Source organism: Trachurus japonicus, chromosome 6 (assembly GCF_045865225.1).
Source record: "Trachurus japonicus isolate A0001 chromosome 6, Traja_1.0".
Classification (NCBI taxonomy): Eukaryota; Metazoa; Chordata; class Actinopteri; order Carangiformes; family Carangidae; genus Trachurus; species Trachurus japonicus.
This window is the reverse complement of record NC_140912.1, coordinates 34,070,332-34,089,551: the sequence shown is the minus strand read 5'-3', so window position 1 is coordinate 34,089,551 and position 19,220 is coordinate 34,070,332. Positions and strand designations below refer to the sequence as shown.

At 43.2% G+C, this 19,220-nt stretch overlaps 1 protein-coding gene across 1 annotated transcript in view; it reads left to right on the top strand.

The window, feature by feature from the left end:
• LOC146986534 (uncharacterized) overlaps positions 1-19,220 on the top strand; it is a 1,046,957-nt gene that overhangs the window by 821,885 nt on the left and 205,852 nt on the right. Inside the window, exon 20 of the mRNA XM_085780502.1 lies at positions 12,712-12,888. Coding sequence (XP_085636628.1) covers positions 12,712-12,888 — 177 coding nt within the window. The remainder of the gene's footprint in view (positions 1-12,711; positions 12,889-19,220) is intronic.

Sequence of the window (19,220 nt, the reverse complement as noted above, 5' to 3'; positions counted from 1 at the left end):
ATATGAGTGACAAAGCCATGTTAAATAAGTCACGCAGTGACGTCATACGAGAACAAGTGTACCTGCGAGATTACGATGTTGTTGTGAGCATGCGCAATAAACGGTCTGTGAGTGAGTTCTTCCAGACCAGAATGAAGCATGGTTGTCTGTCCATTTCTCCCGTGAATAATAACCACTTTGGTGACTGTCTTACGATAGACTGCTGCAGAGATGTCTAGTAGTGCTACAGGTTATGGGCCCAGTCATACAGGCCAAAGGTGGTTCAGACTTTTATTCGATGGTGATGAGAAAAGTTACAAGCTCTGGGAAACAAGGTTCCTCGCGCACATGGAGTTGCGCAGCCTCAGACAAGTTATCCTGGAGGAGCCGGTGATAGACGAGGAAGACGAAGCAGCTCTCGCGGAAGATGAGACAAAGAACGGAGAGGCATTTGCGGAGCTGGTGCAATGCCAGAGCAAGAGTTTGTCGCTGATAATGAGAGACGCAAAACGTGACGGGAGAAAAGCACTGGAGATTCTCCGCGAGCATTATGCAGGAAAAGACAAACCACGAGTGGTGAGTTTGTATTGTGAACTTTCCTCGCTCCACAAGGCGAGCAATGAAACAGTCACGGACTATATTATTCGAGCAGAGACTATATTCACGTCATTGAGAAGAGCAGACGAGCATATTAGTGATGGACTTCAGATAGCCATGGTGGTAAAGGGGCTGCCTGATTCATACAAGCCATTCGTCGTGCATATTACCCAGACAAATGATGAAATAACTTTCGGCGAGTTTAAAACGAAACTGCGAAGTTATGAAAGTACTGAGAAATACGGGAGGAGTGACGTGAATGCAGACGGAGACAATGTGATGAAAACAAGCGGGACAACGCGGACACGTGGAAGAGGGCGAGAAAGAAAAATGGACCTGGCTGATGTCGAGTGTTACACGTGTGGTAAAAAGGGACACATGGCCAGGACATGCCCTGACGATTACCAGGCGAGAAGAGAGGAACGGAAATGGGACACGCCACAGCGGAGACGGGGGCGCGGACACGGACGCGGCCGTGACCATGTGAAGAAAGCTGATGGAGAGACGGAGACAGAGCCTACATTTTTCTGTTTCAAGCTAAGTGACTGTCATACACAAAGAGCATACAAGAAAGGTTTCATGGTCGACAGCGGCGCCACAGCACACATGATCAACGACGCCACAAAGTTCAAGACAGTTGATAAAAGCTTCAGACCTGAGGACCACAAGATTGAGCTTGCAGATGGAACTAAGGTGAGCGGGATGGCAAAGATGAGAGGAGACGCCGAAGTCTACTTGCTGGACAGCGAGGGACGACAGGTGAAAACGAGGCTCAAGCAGGCACTCTACATCCCATCGTTTCCACAAAACATCTTTTCAGTCAAAGCTGCAACAGCCAATGGAGCCGAGATCTGCTTCAAGGACGGTGATGACTGGCTGGTCCACAAGGATGGCACCAAGTTCAAAATGGATGTGTATGGTAGGATGTATTATCTTAGCACAGTAGAAGATGAACATGTCGATGAAGTGTATGGTTGTCACGATATCCAAACATGGCATAAAATACTAGGTCATTGCAATTTTGATGATGTTGCAAAATTAGAAAAAGTGGTTGAAGGGATGTCAATAAGAGGTAAACGTGACAAGCCCAATCAGAACTGTGAAATATGCACACAGGGCAAGTTTACACAGAGCAGAAACAGACAAGCAGATGCTAAAGCTACAACTGTACTAGAGTTAGTACACACAGACCTATGCGGCCCTATAGAGCCAACAGATAAAGATGGATACAAGTATGCAATAGCATTCACAGATGATTACAGTGGGATGATTTTTCCATACTTTATCAAAGCAAAAAGTGACTCAACAAAAGCTACAGAAAAATTTATAGCAGATGTAGCCCCATACGGAAAGATAAAATGCATAAGGAGTGATAACGGCACAGAGTTTAACGGGCAGGAGTTTCAGTCCTTGCTTAGGAGTAATGGGATAAGGCACGAGACAAGTGCACCCTACTCACCCCATCAAAATGGGACTGCCGAAAGGGGTTGGAGAACCTTATTTGAAATGTCACGATGCATGCTATTGGAGAGTAACCTCCCAAAGCAATTATGGACATACGCTGTACAGACAGCAGCTCAAACTCGCAACAGGTGTTACAGTAAGCGGCTAGAGCAGACACCTTACCGTGTTTTCACAGGAAAAACACCTAACCTATCTAACATGACGATATTTGGCTCTGAATGCTACATATATAAGCAGGATAAGAAGAAGTTGGACTCCAGATGTGAAAAGGGAATCTTTGTAGGCTATGATAAATATAGTCCAGCATATAACGTGTATTATCCTGAGACAGGAAAAGTCCTGAAACACAGGCTGGTGAAGTTCTTAACCAAAGGTAGCACAGATAGCCAGACTCAGACAGTTTGTGACATAGGGGACGACATTGAGAGTTACAGAGATGCACCACAGGAAATAATCAACCAGGGTCAGGGACAGCCTAAAGAGAGTGAAGAGTCCAGTGTTGAAGAAACTGCTGAGACAGGTCCGACCCAGACAGATAGTATTCTGAGAGAACAGGAAGAAAGATATCCTACAAGACAAAGAAAGGCTCCAGATTACTTAAGAGAGTACCAGTGTAAAGCTGAGTGTAATGATGACAAAAGTGAAAATATAGATTATTTCTACAGAGTGACTTATGGTGTACCTAAAACATTTAAAGAGGCAATGGAAAAAGTCAAAAATGTGGACTGAGGCAATGAAAGAGGAGATGAACTCTTTGACAGAGAATGACACTTTCACTTTGACCCCACTACCAAGAGGCAAACAAGCAGTGGGAGGTCGCTGGGTTTACGCAGTGAAAGAGAGCCCAGATGGATCTGAGACTTGTAAAGCCAGATATGTTGCGAAAGGATATGGTCAAGTGGAAGGAATTGACTATAAAGAGACTTTTTCACCAACAGCCAACATGACCTCTGTCCGAACATTAATGCAGGTGGCTATACAAGAGGATCTTACCCTACACCAAATGGACGTAAAGACTGCTTACCTCCATGCTCCGATGGACTGTGAGGTATATATGGAGCAACCTGAAGGTTTTGAGATCAAGTCAAAAACAGGAGAACACTTGGTGTGTAAACTCAACAAATCACTGTACGGTTTAAAACAGTCCGGGCGTAACTGGAACATGTTACTGCATGAGCACCTTACAGAAAATGGTTTTGTACAAAATGATGCTGATCATTGTGTCTACAGCAAGAAATCTGAAAATGAGAAAGTCATTCTGTTAGTGTGGGTAGATGACTTAATCATAGCAGCGAGTAACAACACCCTACTCAGTGATGTAAAAGAAATGTTGAAAAGAAGGTTTAAGATGAAAGATTTGGGTCCACTTAAACACTTCCTTGGTATCAACTTTGAACAGAGTGAGGGAGAGATCAAGATGACTCAAAAGAGACACATAGAGAAAATGTTAGCAAAGTTTGGAATGTTTTGAATGCAAACCAAGATTCACTCCGTGTGAACAAAAGTTAAACTTTGACAATGAGGGTGAAATTATTGACTCAACAGGATACAGAGAGATAGTAGGTAGTTTGATATACATTATGACATGTACTAGACCTGACCTGAGCTGGGTTGTCATCACAACACCTAGCAGAACCCAGGCAACAGCATTGGACTGCAGCAAAACACCTACTGAGGTACTTAAAGGGTACTATAGATCAAGAACTACACTACCAAAAATGTGAGGAAAACCTACAGCTTGAGGGATACAGCGATGCTGATTGGGCAGCTGATAAAAATGATAGGAGAAGCACAACTGGATATTGTTTCAGCTTGACTAAGAATGGTCCAGTTATATATTGGGAAAGAGTAGGAAACAGCCAACTGTGGCACTATCTACCTGCGAAGCTGAGTATATGGCACTAGCAGCCACTACTCAAGAAAGTATGTACCTTGTACAACTACTTAAAGGGATAGATAGTAGTAACCAGCATATACCAGTCAAGATATATGAGGATAATCAGGGAGCGATAGCTTTATCTAAGAACCCAGTATGCAGGCAGAGAAGCAAACACGTAGATATAAAGTATCACTTTGTACGGTCTGCACACATGGAAGGGAAAATATCAATAGAGTATTGCCCTACTACAGACATGGTAGCTGATGTATTTACAAAGCCAGTGACAAAGGCTAAACTTGGGAGATTCAACGAGTATTTGTTTGGAGAGTAATGCGAACTGGAAAATGTGAATGTTTTTGAAGTTTTCAGAACACTGCCAGTATGCAAAATGTTTTATGTTGGGGTTATATATACTGTATGTATACATATGTATTTGTTTATTTGCATTTGTTTATTGCTAGAGAGTTATAAACATGTCTTTGAGTGGGAGTGTTAAGCATATTTAATAATATGAGTGACAAAGCCATGTTAAATAAGTCACGCAGTGACGTCATACGAGAACAAGTGTACCTGCGAGATTACGATGTTGTTGTGAGCATGCGCAATAAACGGTCTGTGAGTGAGTTCTTCCAGACCAGAAAGAAGCATGGTTGTCTGTCCATTTCTCCCGTGAATAATAACCACTTTGGTGACTGTTTTACGATAGACTGCTGCAGAGATGTCTAGTAGTGCTACAGTCAGGAACCAGACAGGAGTGATCAGTGTTTCCTGTTTCCTGTCTGTGACTGTCTGAGCTTCTCCACAACATGTAGTGAAGCTCAGGTGGAGCTGCTGAAGCTTCTGTTGTCAGCTTCAGTCTCCTCACACTGGATCAGAGCTCCAACACAGGTTCATTAGAGCCACACAGCAGCGTCTGGATGAGGAGCTCATTAGTTAAAGCAGAAGTAAGTGGTCCGGTCGTTTTCGCTAATGCTGCGTTCCAGGTAGGCTTTTGAAATCGTAAATTACAGCTTCAAGTCACAACTTACGACTTTGTAGCGTTTCAGGCAACCCACTCGTGTTTTTCCGACCTGTTTTACCGGTGAAAGTCACTATAACGGCCACTCGTAACTTCCGACCGGTGAACTCGTACCAGATCGAACTGGTACCACTTCACGGTCGGAAAAATACGAGTTTCCTTGAACGCACCATAACAGTCCTCGTCCCTACGTCGCCACATTCACGGCGTTCCTTGGCTGCACACACAGCCCTGCATGCCGTTCTCTCTCCTCATTGGATAAAAACTGTAGGATACGATAAATGTTTTCTCCTCGACTCAGAGCAGAGCAGAGGGACTGAGAGACCCGTGTTTCAGACCAAACACTCTATGTAAGTGATTGCTGTCGGAAGATATAACTATTTAAGACTTATATTAACACAAATATATCACTTACTTCTGCTTTAAAGAGCTGATAGGACTCAGTCCAGAACCAACATCACACACATGATCAGTGTCTGAAAGAGGAAAACACCACCAACAGCTTCTCAATCATTTCACACATTTGGAGTAAAAACCAGATGAGACGACGCAGAACTGAAGAGACTCAAACTAACAGGGAGTTTGTTTTAGAGTCCAGATTTAAAGCAGAAGTAAGCGATCCGGTCGTTTTGGCTAATGCTGTGTTCCAGGCAGGTAAATTACAGCTTCAAGTCACAACTTACGACTTTGTAGCGTTCCAGGCAACCCACTCGTGTTTTTCCGACCTGTTTTACCTGTGAAAGTCACTATAACGGCCACTCGTAACTTCCGACCCGTGAACTCGTACCAGATCGAACTGGTACGACTTCACAGGTCGGAAAAACACGAGTTACGGGCTGCCTTGAACGCACCATAACAGTCCTCGTCCCTACATCACCACATTCACGGCGTCCCTTGGCTGCACACACAGCCCTTCATGCCGTTCTTGCTCCTCATTGGATAAAAACTGTAGGATACGAGAAAAGTTTTCTCCTCGGCTCAGAGCAGAGCAGAGTGACTGAGAGACCCGTGTTTTCGGTCCAAACACTCTATGTAAGTGATTGCTGTCGGAAGATATAACTATTTAACCTGTTCACGCAGGCCCCCTAGTGGTTGGGACGCCGGCGTCCCAAATTAATAACACATGAACGGCGTCCTTAATACAAACGAAAGTAGGCCTGGTGTAATTAAAACTCCACCACAGACCTTTTAAGGACACTTTCGGCAACATGTAGAAAAAAAATGAAGTTTCTAGGTGCTACGGTTTTTTCACAGTCACTGAAAATGTCTCAAACAATATCAGACTACGGCAGCCCACAGGCGACGTCACGTCAACAACAAAGGTGATTTAAACATATATGTACCATCTGTACACCTCTTCTTTCACCACCAAAAAATCGTATACTGTCATATAAACAAAAGCAAAGAACAAAAATGCAGTTTTTACCCCATCAAAGTTTTAAACAAGCCTGCTCACTCAACACAAACAAACCCGGAAGTCATTTTCGAGTGCCGAAAAATACGGACAATCATCAATAATAGACCCACTAAAACACTGAATAAAATTACAAGCTTACCCTCTTGTTAAAGCTGAAGATGTGCTGGACAAAATGGGCATCTTCGATTTTATCCATCGTGACCAGATATTCCGTGACCAGGTTACGTTTACCCGCAGTGCTAATGCTATGAGCTATTATCCGTCAGACTGCGCACCCGCTTTGCGCATCTCTCGTCGCCTGTCAATCAAAGTCACGGGGGTGAAAACTTTTTGGTCCAATAGCAGAGACTCTAAGGTGTGACCTGATATATATTAATCCCCCTAAATTAAATTTTCAAATGGCATTTTACTTATGTAACTAATGTTCCTAAAAGCCATCAAGTATGTGATTGGCCCCAATAGGTTATCTGTTGGAAAAAAAACAAAATCTCACTAAAATCTTCCAGTGTGCATTTTAGCCAAATTGGACAATTTTGGACAGGTTTTGCACACTGTACATCGCCAAGGGACACTCTTTGGAAAAACTCTATAGTGCCTCAGTAGTTTTACATATCAACCTAAAATTTGGTACACATGTGGACAGGGAGTGTGTGAACCATATATGTAACATTCAACCTGTTTTATAATTAGGATTTTGAAATATCACCTTTTCACCAAAAATTTCCAACTCAAATACTTTTTCAAAAAAAAAAAGTATTTTCAGAAGCTCAATTTTTTATGGAATGACTCAATTCAATATTTTATAGATATAGATGTAAAGGGACAAAGGTTGTCTTTCATTTAAGCCATAAACCATAGTTGTGGGATTAGTACTTCTGTGGTTATAAAGCTTTAATTGCAGTGATACAAAAACAGGCGAAAATTGCCAAAAATGGCCTCTGCATGAAGAGGTTAAGACTTATATTAACACAAATATATCACTTACTTCTGCTTTAAGGTCAACAGATAAACAGAGACAGAAACCAGACCAGTTCAGAACCAGGTCTTCATTCAGCTCGTCTCTCTACACTTGTCTTCCTCTACTTTCTCTCTCTCTGCTCCTCTGCTTACTGAAGCCCCGCCCCCTTGAGGTGGTTAACCAATCAGAGCTCAGATGTGGAGCTGTGACATGTTGTTGATCCAGGAATGTCTTGACAGGAGGAAGAGGAGTGGTGTCTCTGTGGACCAGCAGCTGTCCTGCTGTGGTCTCTGTCAGGACGTCCTGAAGGATCCAGTCTCCACCAGCTGTGGACACTGGTTCTGCAGACAGTGCTTCACCTCAGACTGGGACCAGTCTGGTTCTTCAGGACCCCCCTCCTGTCCCCAGTGTGGACAAAGACCCAGAACCAGAGGTGAGCTGCAGACAGCCAATCAGAGCAGCTGTGGACAAAGTGAGACTGAACATCTGTCTGATGTGATCATCTGTGAAACCAGGACCTGTTGTTTTCTCCAGAGTCATTGTTCCATCACACAGCACTGACATTTAAGATGATGATTCAAACCTTCTCTTTGTTGTCTGTAGTTTTTCTGTAGCTGATGAAAATAATCTGATCAGATTGTCAGACTCTCTGTCTTCAGTCTGAGTCTCTTCTCTCTCAGCAGATCGTGGTCTGCAGGAGGTTTTAGATCAACATAAGATCAGTCTGAGGAGCAGATGTGAACGAGTGACTGAAGGAACTGAGGGAACAGGAAGTGGAACAGGAAGTGTAACCCTCCTCAACAGGATCTACACTGAGCTCTACATCACAGAGGGACAGAGTGAAGAGGTTAATACCCAACATGAGGTGAGACAGCTGGAGACAACGTCCAAGAAGAAGACCCTCCATGACACTCCAATCAAGTGCAACGACATCTTTAAAGACTTACCTGTCCAACAGAGAGAGGACGCCTCTACGGTCTCACCTGTCCAACAGAGAGAGGACGTCTCTACGGTCTCACCTGTCCAACAGAGAGAGGACGTCTCTACGGTCTCACCTGTCCAACAGAGGGAGGACGTCTCTACGGTTCCACCCGTCCAACAGAGAGAGGACGTCTCTACGGTCTCACCTGTCCAACAGAGACCCATCAGAGTGGTTCTGACCAACGGCGTCGCTGGCGTTGGAAAAACCTTCTCGGTGCAGAAGTTCACTCTGGACTGGGCCGAGGCCTTGGAGAACCAAGATGTCAGTCTGCTGGTTCTGCTTTCGTTCAGGGAGCTGAACCTGATCAGAGATCAGCGGTTGAGTCTTCTCAGGCTGCTCCATGTTTTCCATCCAACATTACAGAAGGTCACAGCAGAGCAGCTGGCTGTCTGTAAACTTCTCTTCATCTTTGACGGCCTGGATGAAAGCCAGCTGTCACTGGACTTCAACAACAGGGAGGTTGTGTCTGATGTCACACAGATGTCATCAGTCAACGTGCTGCTGACAAACCTCATCCAGGGAAATCTGCTTCCCTCGGCTCTGGTCTGGATCACCTCCAGACCTGCAGCAGCCAATCAGATCCCTCCTACATGTGTTGACAGGGTAACAGAGGTCCGAGGCTTCACTGACGCCCAGATGGAGGAGTACTTCAGGAGGAGGTCCAGTGATGAAGATCTGTCCAGAAGAATCATCTCACACATCCAGACGTCCAGGACCCTCCACATCATGTGTCAAGTCCCAGTCTTCTGCTGGATCAGTGCTACAGTTCTGGAGCACATGTTGACCACAGACCAGAGAGGAGAGCTGCCCAAGACCATGACTGACCTGTTCTCACACTTCCTGCTGGTCCAGACAAAGAGGAAGAATAACAAGTACGGTGAAGGACATGAGACGAGTCCACAGGAGCTGACGGAGGCCGACAGGGAAGTTCTTCTGAAGCTGGGGAGGCTGGCGTTTGAACAGCTGCAGGAAGGAAACATCATGTTCTACCAAGAAGACCTGGAGCAGTGTGGTCTGGATGTCACAGAGGCCTTGGTGAACTCAGGACTCTGTACTGAGATCTTCAAAAGAGAGAGTGTGATCTTCCAGAAAACAGTCTACTGCTTTGTTCATCTGAGTGTTCAGGAGTTTCTGGCTGCAGTCTACATGTTCCACTGTTTCACCAACAGGAACACACAGGTCCTCCAGAAGTTCCTGTGGATACCTCATGGGACCACAGATAACTTCCTGAAGAACGCCATGCAGAAATCCCTCTGGAGTAGAAATGGTCACCTGGACCTGTTTGTCCGCTTCCTTCATGGCCTCTCTCTGGAGTCCAACCAGAGGCTGTTAGGAGGTCTGCTGGGTCAGACAGACAACAGTCCAGAAACCATCCAGAGAACCATCAACAACCTGAAGGAGATGAAGACTGATAAAATCTCTCCTGACAGAAGCATCAACATCTTCCACTGTCTGACAGAGATGAAGGACCAGTCAGTTCATCAGCAGATCCAACAGTTCCTCAAGTCAGAGAACAGATCAGAGGAGAAACTCTCTGAGATCCACTGTTCAGCTCTGGCCTACATGCTGCAGATGTCAGAGCAGGTTCTGGACGAGGTGGACCTGAAGAAGTACAACACATCAGAGGAGGGACGACTGAGACTGATCCCAGCTGTGAGGAACTGCAGGAAGGCTCGGTAAGTCCAGACATAATCAATATAATCACTGATCAGTAATAGTAATAAAGCCCAGTAATAAAAACCAGTGTTTCTTCTTTATTGGTATTGATATGTTTATTGATCCCACAACAGAACAGCAGAACCTGTTACTATAGTTCAACAGTTTTGTTTAAATAAATATATTCATGTTGATGGACAATTTGCTCTTAAGTTTGAGACGTTTTTGCGAGGGTGCGTCCCGTCTCCATGGAAATACATGGGGTCCGACTAATATCTGAAACACAATCAATCACGTCAGTAGACTCCTATTTGTAATAGAACCTAGTTTAACTCTACAGCAAATATTTCAAAGGAGGTTAAATCGAAAGCAACTGGACTTAGTTATTTGTCGAGGAAGACCTTTCACCTCTCATCCAAGAGGCTTTAACAGTTCATGTACGCAGCTGACCAGCCTGGGACTGGTCCAACTATCTGGTGTGGAGACTCACTATTTAACCTCTTGTGTGGGCGTTCACAAGGGTGATGATGTCACTGGTTCCCTTTTGTGCTCCAAGTACCAACGACAGTCGTTGGAGTGACAGTCGTTGGTGGGAAGTTGGTTTCGACTTCGTTAGTGCCCTATTGTGTTCTAACGACAGTCGTTGGAGTCACTTGCCACTTGTGAACAGTGGTTGTTCTTTGAGGCTAGATTGTTTAATCTCCTGGGAAGGGATGAAAGGGCAGCATTGTAAATTGGAGATAGGTGGTGTCTCAGACCTCCTCCCCTGTTGAGGGAATGTTTTTCTACTTTTACAAAAATGGCTTCTTTAACTCCTCTTTCAAACCATCTGTCCTCTCTGTCTAGGATTTGAACATTGCTGTCCTCAAAGGAGTGGGCTTTCTCCTTGAGATGTAAATGGACAGCCGAGTCCAGTCCTGAGGAGTTTGCTCTCCTGTGTTGGGCCATGCGTTTATGCAGTGGTTGTTTTGTTTCTCCAATGTAGAGGTCTTTGCATTCCTCGTTGGGAGGAGGTCAACGAGGAATCCAACGACTGTCGTTAGAACACAATAGGGCACTAACGAAGTCGAAACCAACTTCCCACCAATGACTGTCACTGTTCAACTTTCGATTTAACCTCCTTTGAAATACTATGACCTGGACAAATGAGAATATGCACCGGCTCTACAGCAAATAATCCATCCCTTAGTAACGACCCAGCAACAGAAAAGATGTCCAAGATGAATGAACTCTAAGATGATGTTAATGTTTTATCGTGGTCTCTGACTTTCCCCAAGTAAATTAATACTGCGTCGCCGGGCACAGCTGATGGGTCAAAGTCAAACATTTCGATTACTCCAGATTATTTAAAAACCCAATCTTGCAAAAAAAGAGAGACAGAAAGACATAGAGGTATGATCTTCTGTTTTATCCAACGAAATATTCAGCTCCAGGCCATAATTTTAACATTTTCACCGCGGTCACAACTAGTGTCTCTCTGACTTTGTATACATACAGAAGGTAATACCCTCTCGGCTAAAACGGGACAGCTTACAGCATGTTAACTAAAACGTGTTTATTTATTTATTTTTATTGTTCTAAAATTTGAGTTTGGCAGCTGACAGGAACTCTACAGGAGGTTGATTTATGGTGCGTTCCAGGCGACCCATAACTCGTGTTTTTCCGACCTGTGAACTCGTACCAGTTTGATCTGGTACAAGTTCACAAGTTGGAAGTTACGAGTTCAACTGCCGTTATAGTATATATATTTTCGGGCAGAGAAAGGACGCTGGAGCTAAAAGTGACCGTGTCCTCCAGCGTCCTTCCTCTGTCTATTGCTCATCTGTCTCCGGCCCAAGACACACCAGTCTGCAGTTTGTCCCCAAGCTGAAGCGCGAGGATTCTCCCACTTGTTAATTTGATATTTTCTCTCTTCACAGACTTGTTGGTTGTAAACTCTCAGGGAGTCATTGTGAAGTCGTGGCCTCAGCTCTAAAGTCCAACCCCTCCCACCTGACAGAACTGGACTTGAGTAACAACGAGCTGAGTGATTCATCAGTGAAGGTTGTGTGTGCTGGACTGGAGAGTCCAAACTGTAGACTGGAGACTCTGAGGTGAGTTCACTGACTGGACCTGTTGGACTTTTGTCTGTGTTCAGTTCAAATGTGTGAAGTTCAGTTTGAAGCAGCGACTGATTGTGACTCCATGTTACTGCAGCTGGTAGAAGGTGAAGGGTCAGAGGTCACTCAGAGGTCAGTGTGGTGATGATGATGATGATGATGATGATGATGATGATGATGATGATGATGATGATGATGATGATGATGATTATCATGATTATCATGATGATGATGAGCTGCTCTCAGATGAAGCTGCTAACAGAACAGCTGGATCAGCCACTGTAGCTGAAGCTGAGCAGATGTGATGTAGATCTGAAGCAGGAGAAGCTGCTGAGTGTGTGTGTGTGTGTGTGTGTGTGTGTGTGTGTGTGTGTGTGTGTGTGTGTGTGTGTGTGTGTGTGTGTGTGTCTTTGATCCAGTTCAGTCCTGAATCAGAGAGTTGTAGTCAGTGTTTAGTCCAACAGATATTGATTGTATATTGACAGACTGATCTGAGGTCAGCAGCAGCTGGTGAATCTGTGCTGACATGTGGATGAAGTATGTAGAAGGCCACATCATGATGATCCACAACGACACAAGGACAAAGTTCCTCTGTTCATTTACATGCTGATCACTGATCAGGACACATCTGATCAATCATTTGATCTTCTTTCATTCTTCAGTTTGCGTGGCTGCAGTTTGTCAGAGGTCAGCTGTTCTTCTCTGGTCTCAATTTTGAAGTCCAACCCCTCCCACCTGAGAGAACTGGACCTGAGTGGAAACAAGAACCTGCAGGATTCAGGAGTGAAGGGTCTGAGTGGTTTTCTGGAGAGTCCAGACTGTAGACTGGAGACTCTGAGGTCAGACTCTGTTTTATTTCTGTGCTCAGATGAATGTGATGTGAAAGCTGTGTTGATACTGAGCTGCAGACATGAGGCTGATATTCTACTGATCCACACTGAGGCTGTAGGACAGGGTAGGCAGGCGCTCACAGACCAAGACCAGGGCTGTGGGGGGTCGGCACCTCAGACAGCTCATCACACAACAACCTCACAACAAACACATTCATGCACAATGGTTCACACAGATCCAAGTCTTAAACATGTGCAACACCTTTTCCCCACAATCCATGCCGTCCTGACATCAGCTGTTATTAACACACAACTCAGATCAATAACAGGATCACATGTTGGAGCACCGCTCACATCACACAACAAACCTTTAACACAATCCACACTCAGACCTGAGCAACAAGGATGTTAACTGTACACAACAAGCTGTTATTACAAGGTTCACAACAGAGAAAACACACAACCTGGGCTGTGTGTGTAAAAGTGTCTAAGTGTCAGAGAGAGAGTAGGTTACAACTTGCTAACTGTTAGCCACCGTAGCTCAGGCGTTGGTCTCCCGTCGGATAAAAGCTGCTGTTGTTCTTCAGATGAAGCTCATTAAGGTGTTCACCTCTTCAGTGGAGCATCACCGCAGTTGAATTAGCTGCTAAACTGCTGGAGGCTAAAAAGCCAGGGGACACGTCTGTGTGTTGACCATTCACCAAGGCAACGTGAACAGAAGTGCAGCTCAGACATGGTGCAGTTAAGTTAAGAGGCAGCGTAGCGTTGTGCCTTTTCACCTCCATGTGAACTCTCTGTGGGAACTTACTGCACATGTGCAAACAGCCACATACACACCGTACTGACAGAAGAGGCAGAGCAGCTCTGGGCCTTTGCTCTGTAATACTACACATGGCTGAGTGGTTTGTGCAGCTGCTGCCTGGACAGAAGCTAGCTCTGTTTACTGGCTTTTATTAGACCATGAAAATCACCACATTCTGACACATTGAACGTGTAGTAAAGTTATCTGAAAGTCCAAAAGAATCCAACTTTAGATGAAGTGAATAAATCAAAGCCCTGACTGCACCTCACTGGTTTTTAGTCCAGTCTCTGTTTCTCTTCATGTTTCACCTCCACTACAGAAACACATGTGATGTATCAGACAATAACTGATCTATAATCAATAGCTGCTGGCTCCACCTCTTTCCTGAGGCTCTGTGATGTTTATAGTGAAACATTCAAAGCCAACATCCCATAATAAGCAGGTGTGTTTCAGGTTTTTATGTCTCTGAGCTTCATTCGACATGTGTTTCTACACGTTAGTTGTCATGGTAACAGAGTTCAGCCTCACATGTTTCTTGTCTTGAGCATGGTCAGTAAATCTCTGATCAATGTGGCTGCACAACATGAGCCACAGGTGGAGCTGACAGGTGAAGAGGCGGAGTCACTGCGTCTGTGTTGAAGCAGCAGCAGCTTCTCATGAATATTAATGAGCTGTTTTCTCTCTATGTGACTGTTTAACCTGCTTCCTGTTGCTTCAGCTGTTGGACTTTGATTTTCTAAACTTGTTCTTTCTGAAGCTTCTTCAGCTCTGAACAGATGATGAGACACTGAACGCTGTCAACAAGGAGCTTTGTCCTCAACTCACTGCTTTTATTCTTTATTCAGATTGTGGGGCTGCTGTTTGTCAGAGATCAGCTGTTCTTCTCTGGTCTCAGCTCTGAAGTCCAACCCCTCCCACCTGAGAGAACTGGACCTGAGAAACAACAACAACCTGCAGGATTCAGGAGTGAAGCATCTGAGTGGTTTTCTGGAGAGTCCAGACTGTAGACTGGAGACTCTGAGGTCAGTTCACTGACTGTTACTGTTGTAGATCTTAGATCTTTGATCCACAACTGAACCTGATTGATCTTCACTCAGAACTTGAATCATTGACTTTGATGTCATGAATGAAGGACGTTTGAAATAGTTGTTGTCTCATGTTTCCACTTGTTCTTCTCTCACACTGACAATGACTCTTCACTTTCAGCTCATTTCACTCAGTCTGATCAATAATCAATGATCTGATCACTGCAGCTGTGTGTGTGTGTGTGTGTGTGTGTGTGTGTGTGTGTGTGTGTGTGTGTGTGTGTGTGTGTGTGTGTGTGTGTGTGTGTGTGTCTTCATTTCATCTTCTTCTTTTATTCTTAATTCAGATTGGTGAACTGCAGGTTGTCAGACATCAGCTGTTCTTCTCTGGTCTCAGCTCTGAAGTCCAACCCCTCCCACCTGAGACTCCTGCAGCTGAGTGGATACTACAACGGCAACGACCTGAGCTCTTCAGCTCTGCAGCAGCTTCGTGATCTTGTTGAGAGTCCAGACTTTCGACTGGAGACTCTGCAGTGTGAGTCTGATCTGTAGCTGTTTCCACAGCTGATGAGACTGTGGGAGTGAAATAAAGTGTAAAGTGCAGCAGGTGAACCTGTCAGGATGTGACATCATCACGTATGACATCATCTATGACATCACAGACTCAGAAAACGCTGCAGCAGCTTCAATGTGTCAATCATCAGTGATCCAGTCACAGGTAAAGGTGTTGAGTCAAACAGGAACAATGAGCTTCACCTGTCACTCAAGTACAGGAAGTACTTTTACTCCACTAACTCCTAACTAAATACTTTTACTGTGATACTGTCATTATAGAAACGTTTACTCTGCTCCTATATTATAGTATTCACTGTGATACCTTGTAAGAAGTACTTTTACTCTGATACTGTCTCCAGAAACTACTTTTATTGTTGTGCTGTAAATACAGTAAGTATTTTTACTGTGTTACTGTTAGTAGCCTACTGCCACATCCACTTGTCGTGCACAACAAAACACAGCAAAAGCCCAAAATACATGTTTTATAACGAATTTCTTCTTTTCGCCCTCAGTCTTATTAAACAGAAAGATGCCATTTAATTAAACTATTTAGTATTATTAATAAGTATGATTTACAGAAGAAACCCTAGCCTTTATTTCATAACTTATCACACATATGTACATAATTTCCTGTACGTTTTTTTCTTTTTTTTTTCAATATTTGCTCTTTCAAGACTCAACATGTAGTCATAACACATCAGAATATCATTGCAGAGCAGCTAAAACAACAACAACAACAACATGAAAAGATAAATATTATTTAGGTGTCAGGCTCAGTCACATTTCAAAATGAAAGTGTTTATTTTTGCAAATTACAATAAAAGGATGTTTTTTTCATGGTTTTACAGTTGTCGAACAAGAGATTATGAATGAATGCAAGAACTGTCAGGTTTAGTTTTTTAATCACACGTGAAAAACTATGGAGTGATATTTGTAATTTTGTTGCTATCAATGTTGATGGTGATTTTATTTTGTTTTGGAGGAATGTACTACTGTTTGGGCTCCCTGACCTGAAAAAAAAACAAGGAAAAAGCCAGCATAACTTTTATTATCAACCTTATTATTTTAACCCTCAGATCCTGTTAAAAATGACTAACGTTCTCCTGATAGGGACAAAAAATGTCCCTTTTTTCAAACACACACCACGTCAAAGTAAAAATAGGTATTACAATATTTTTTTTTTTGTTGCTTAGGGGTAGTTGTCTTCTAATGAATGATGTGTAATTTCATCAATATTTTTTATAATTTAACCCTTTCATGGCCTGTTTTAGTGAGGGGCCGCTAATATTCGTCATAAAAATGTAGAAAAACTGCAATAAAATACAAATTTAAAAAATAATTTTATTTACTCCAGCTATTATGAGAACAGTCATATGTCTGCCTTTGAACAGGGCCAACATTGATTTGTTTGCTTATAGTTTGCTGGAGCTTTTTTTTCATTTTACCGTTTTACTGTTTTGTGACATGTCGGCTAAAAGGCATGATCACGTGACTTTCTGTGTAAAAAACATGACATCATAATACTCACATGGCTAGAGGAGAGTTAAAAGACCATCATACTCAATCGACCAAGGGAAAGTGGTATAATCTGATATTTTAGATCGGAGTTTTGAAAAAAGCGTCAAATCATCCAGCCCTCTCCCTCACGTATTTTACCCGGGCGGCGATGCACCATTCCTGGGGAGCGCTCTGGCAGGGCCCCCTCTCTGGTTCTCCGGGCCTGGAGCTTCTGGGACTGGTTCTGGTTTTACAGCTGCTGCTTGCAGATGATGATAATATTTCAACTCCAGTCAAGTCCCACTGCACCAGGACACCCACACGGACCCCCCCACACACGAATGCACGCGCATCATCGGGCACGCGCATCATCGGGCACGCGCGTCCACGTATTCGATTTGGACTAAGAAAATGAGAAAAAAATGGATCAGCTGGGCAAATTTTGATAAAAAGTTAAATCTGGTGAAAATCAGAGACCAAATCACTTCCTGCATCATCAGGCGGATGTAATCCCTCAGCTCGATCCCCCCCAGCACGGACCAGCTGCAGCTGGGGGGGCGGTGAGTCCCCCGGGGCAGCGCGAGTAGCTTCACCCCGGCAGCAGACTCACATGGCGGGGCCGGCCGGAGAGAATGCCCCAATCTTCGGAGCTGCGTCCTCGCGGTAATATGAAGTGATATTTAAAAAATCACCCATAAACCTATACTTTGACTTCCCCTGATGTGAATTAAACCATGAAAATATAAAAAGTATTTTTCTAAGACAAAATAACCGCCAGGTGAAAACGTGTGGGTTTTTGCGATTTTCAATGGATCTCTATGGGGACATTTTTTGTCAATATCAGGAGAAGAGGTGCCAACGCGATGAACAGAGAACTATAAAGTGCAGACAGGAGATCTTTTAGGAGCATGGTGTACCTTGCAAAAGCCACCTCTCTGCAACCTACGAACACTCTAGCATGATCACAGCCAAAATGACAGCCAAATGAAAAATCAGATGGTACAAAAAATGTGCCAACATGGCAAAATTTCATATTCACAAATGTAAATTCATTTAAAAAAAAAAAAACAACCTTCTTTTACCGGTGAGCTCAAGCAATACATAACCTCCATCAAATTTTCAAGCAACCAGAAAGTGATTAAGACTTTCAATATATGTGAAAACTTGAACATTTTTTTGTAAACTTGTAAATTCCCCCTGGCGTATAATATAGATATGCTTTATAGATTGCATTTTATTATGAAAAACTGTTTTTGTAATGTGAAACAAAGTTTTGAACAAAAAAAAATAAAAAATCATACGTGAAACGGAAATGATGTCACTGTTTATTATTATTCTGTTCATGAAGTTTCCGGTCAGAAGAAAAGGACATCACCTTTATTATAAACTTGTTCATTTTGTATGGCAAATTTCACATACATAAATGTAAACACTCCAAAACCTCACCCAACTTCAGAAGTTTCTTGCATGAGTTCAAAGAGTACATGAAATCCCTTACACTAATTGACACTAAACAAAGCATCACATCCATAGATATTTATGAGAGATTTTTCAAAGAATAAAGAAGTGGAATAAAGCTTACACATTCTATTTCCCTTTTTTTCCTTTTCTTCTATAGGCTACCATACCATATGTTATTTTTTCCATGATGTTATGTTTTCTAATATTGCTTAAAACAACCTGATTTTATTTTGATTTATTTATTATTTATGTTTATTGATACATATTGGAGCACCTGTCTGATGTTTCATGTTTGATTGTATGTACAAGAACGTCTCTGGTACAACCTAGAGCACTGGAAAAGAGAGTAACGACACCACCATTGACTCCCGTAGTAAGGGTTTTGCGTCCCGAGTGGCAGGATATGGGTATTGCAAAAGCGCCCAGAAAACTCATTCACTCCAATGTATGTGTGTTGCCCACTTGCTTGTAAATTGATGAAAACGGACGTGTTTTTGTTTTTAGGTGTCTTGGTCATATCAAATTATACTTATAATTAGTATTAATTATTATTACAAAATGTAGATTGAAACATTAATGTAGACAACTGTTTTTTTTTGTGTGTTTTTTTTACTCGCCTGTGTTAATGTTTATCTGTAAAGGATCCTCAATGATGCTATTAATGTGGGTGATCTATATATGTCCTTAAATTATTGAAAATACCACACTTGCTCATTCACCAACAATGCAGAGTTGTCAGTTCTTGGGTGCTTTTGCAATACCCATATTCCGCCATCAGGAGGCGCTTCCATTGGACCAATGCTGTCGTTACTCTCTTATTCCAGTGCTCTAGTACAACCCTGTTCTTTGTACATCCGTTTGTATGTACAATGTTTTCAATAAAGCTCATAGGGGGAAAAAAAAAAAAAGTTTCCAGTCCAGGAATCGAACCTGACCAGTGTGTGCGACGGGGAGCTGGACCCAAAGGAGGAGGAGGAGGAGGAAGAGGAAGAGGAAGAGGA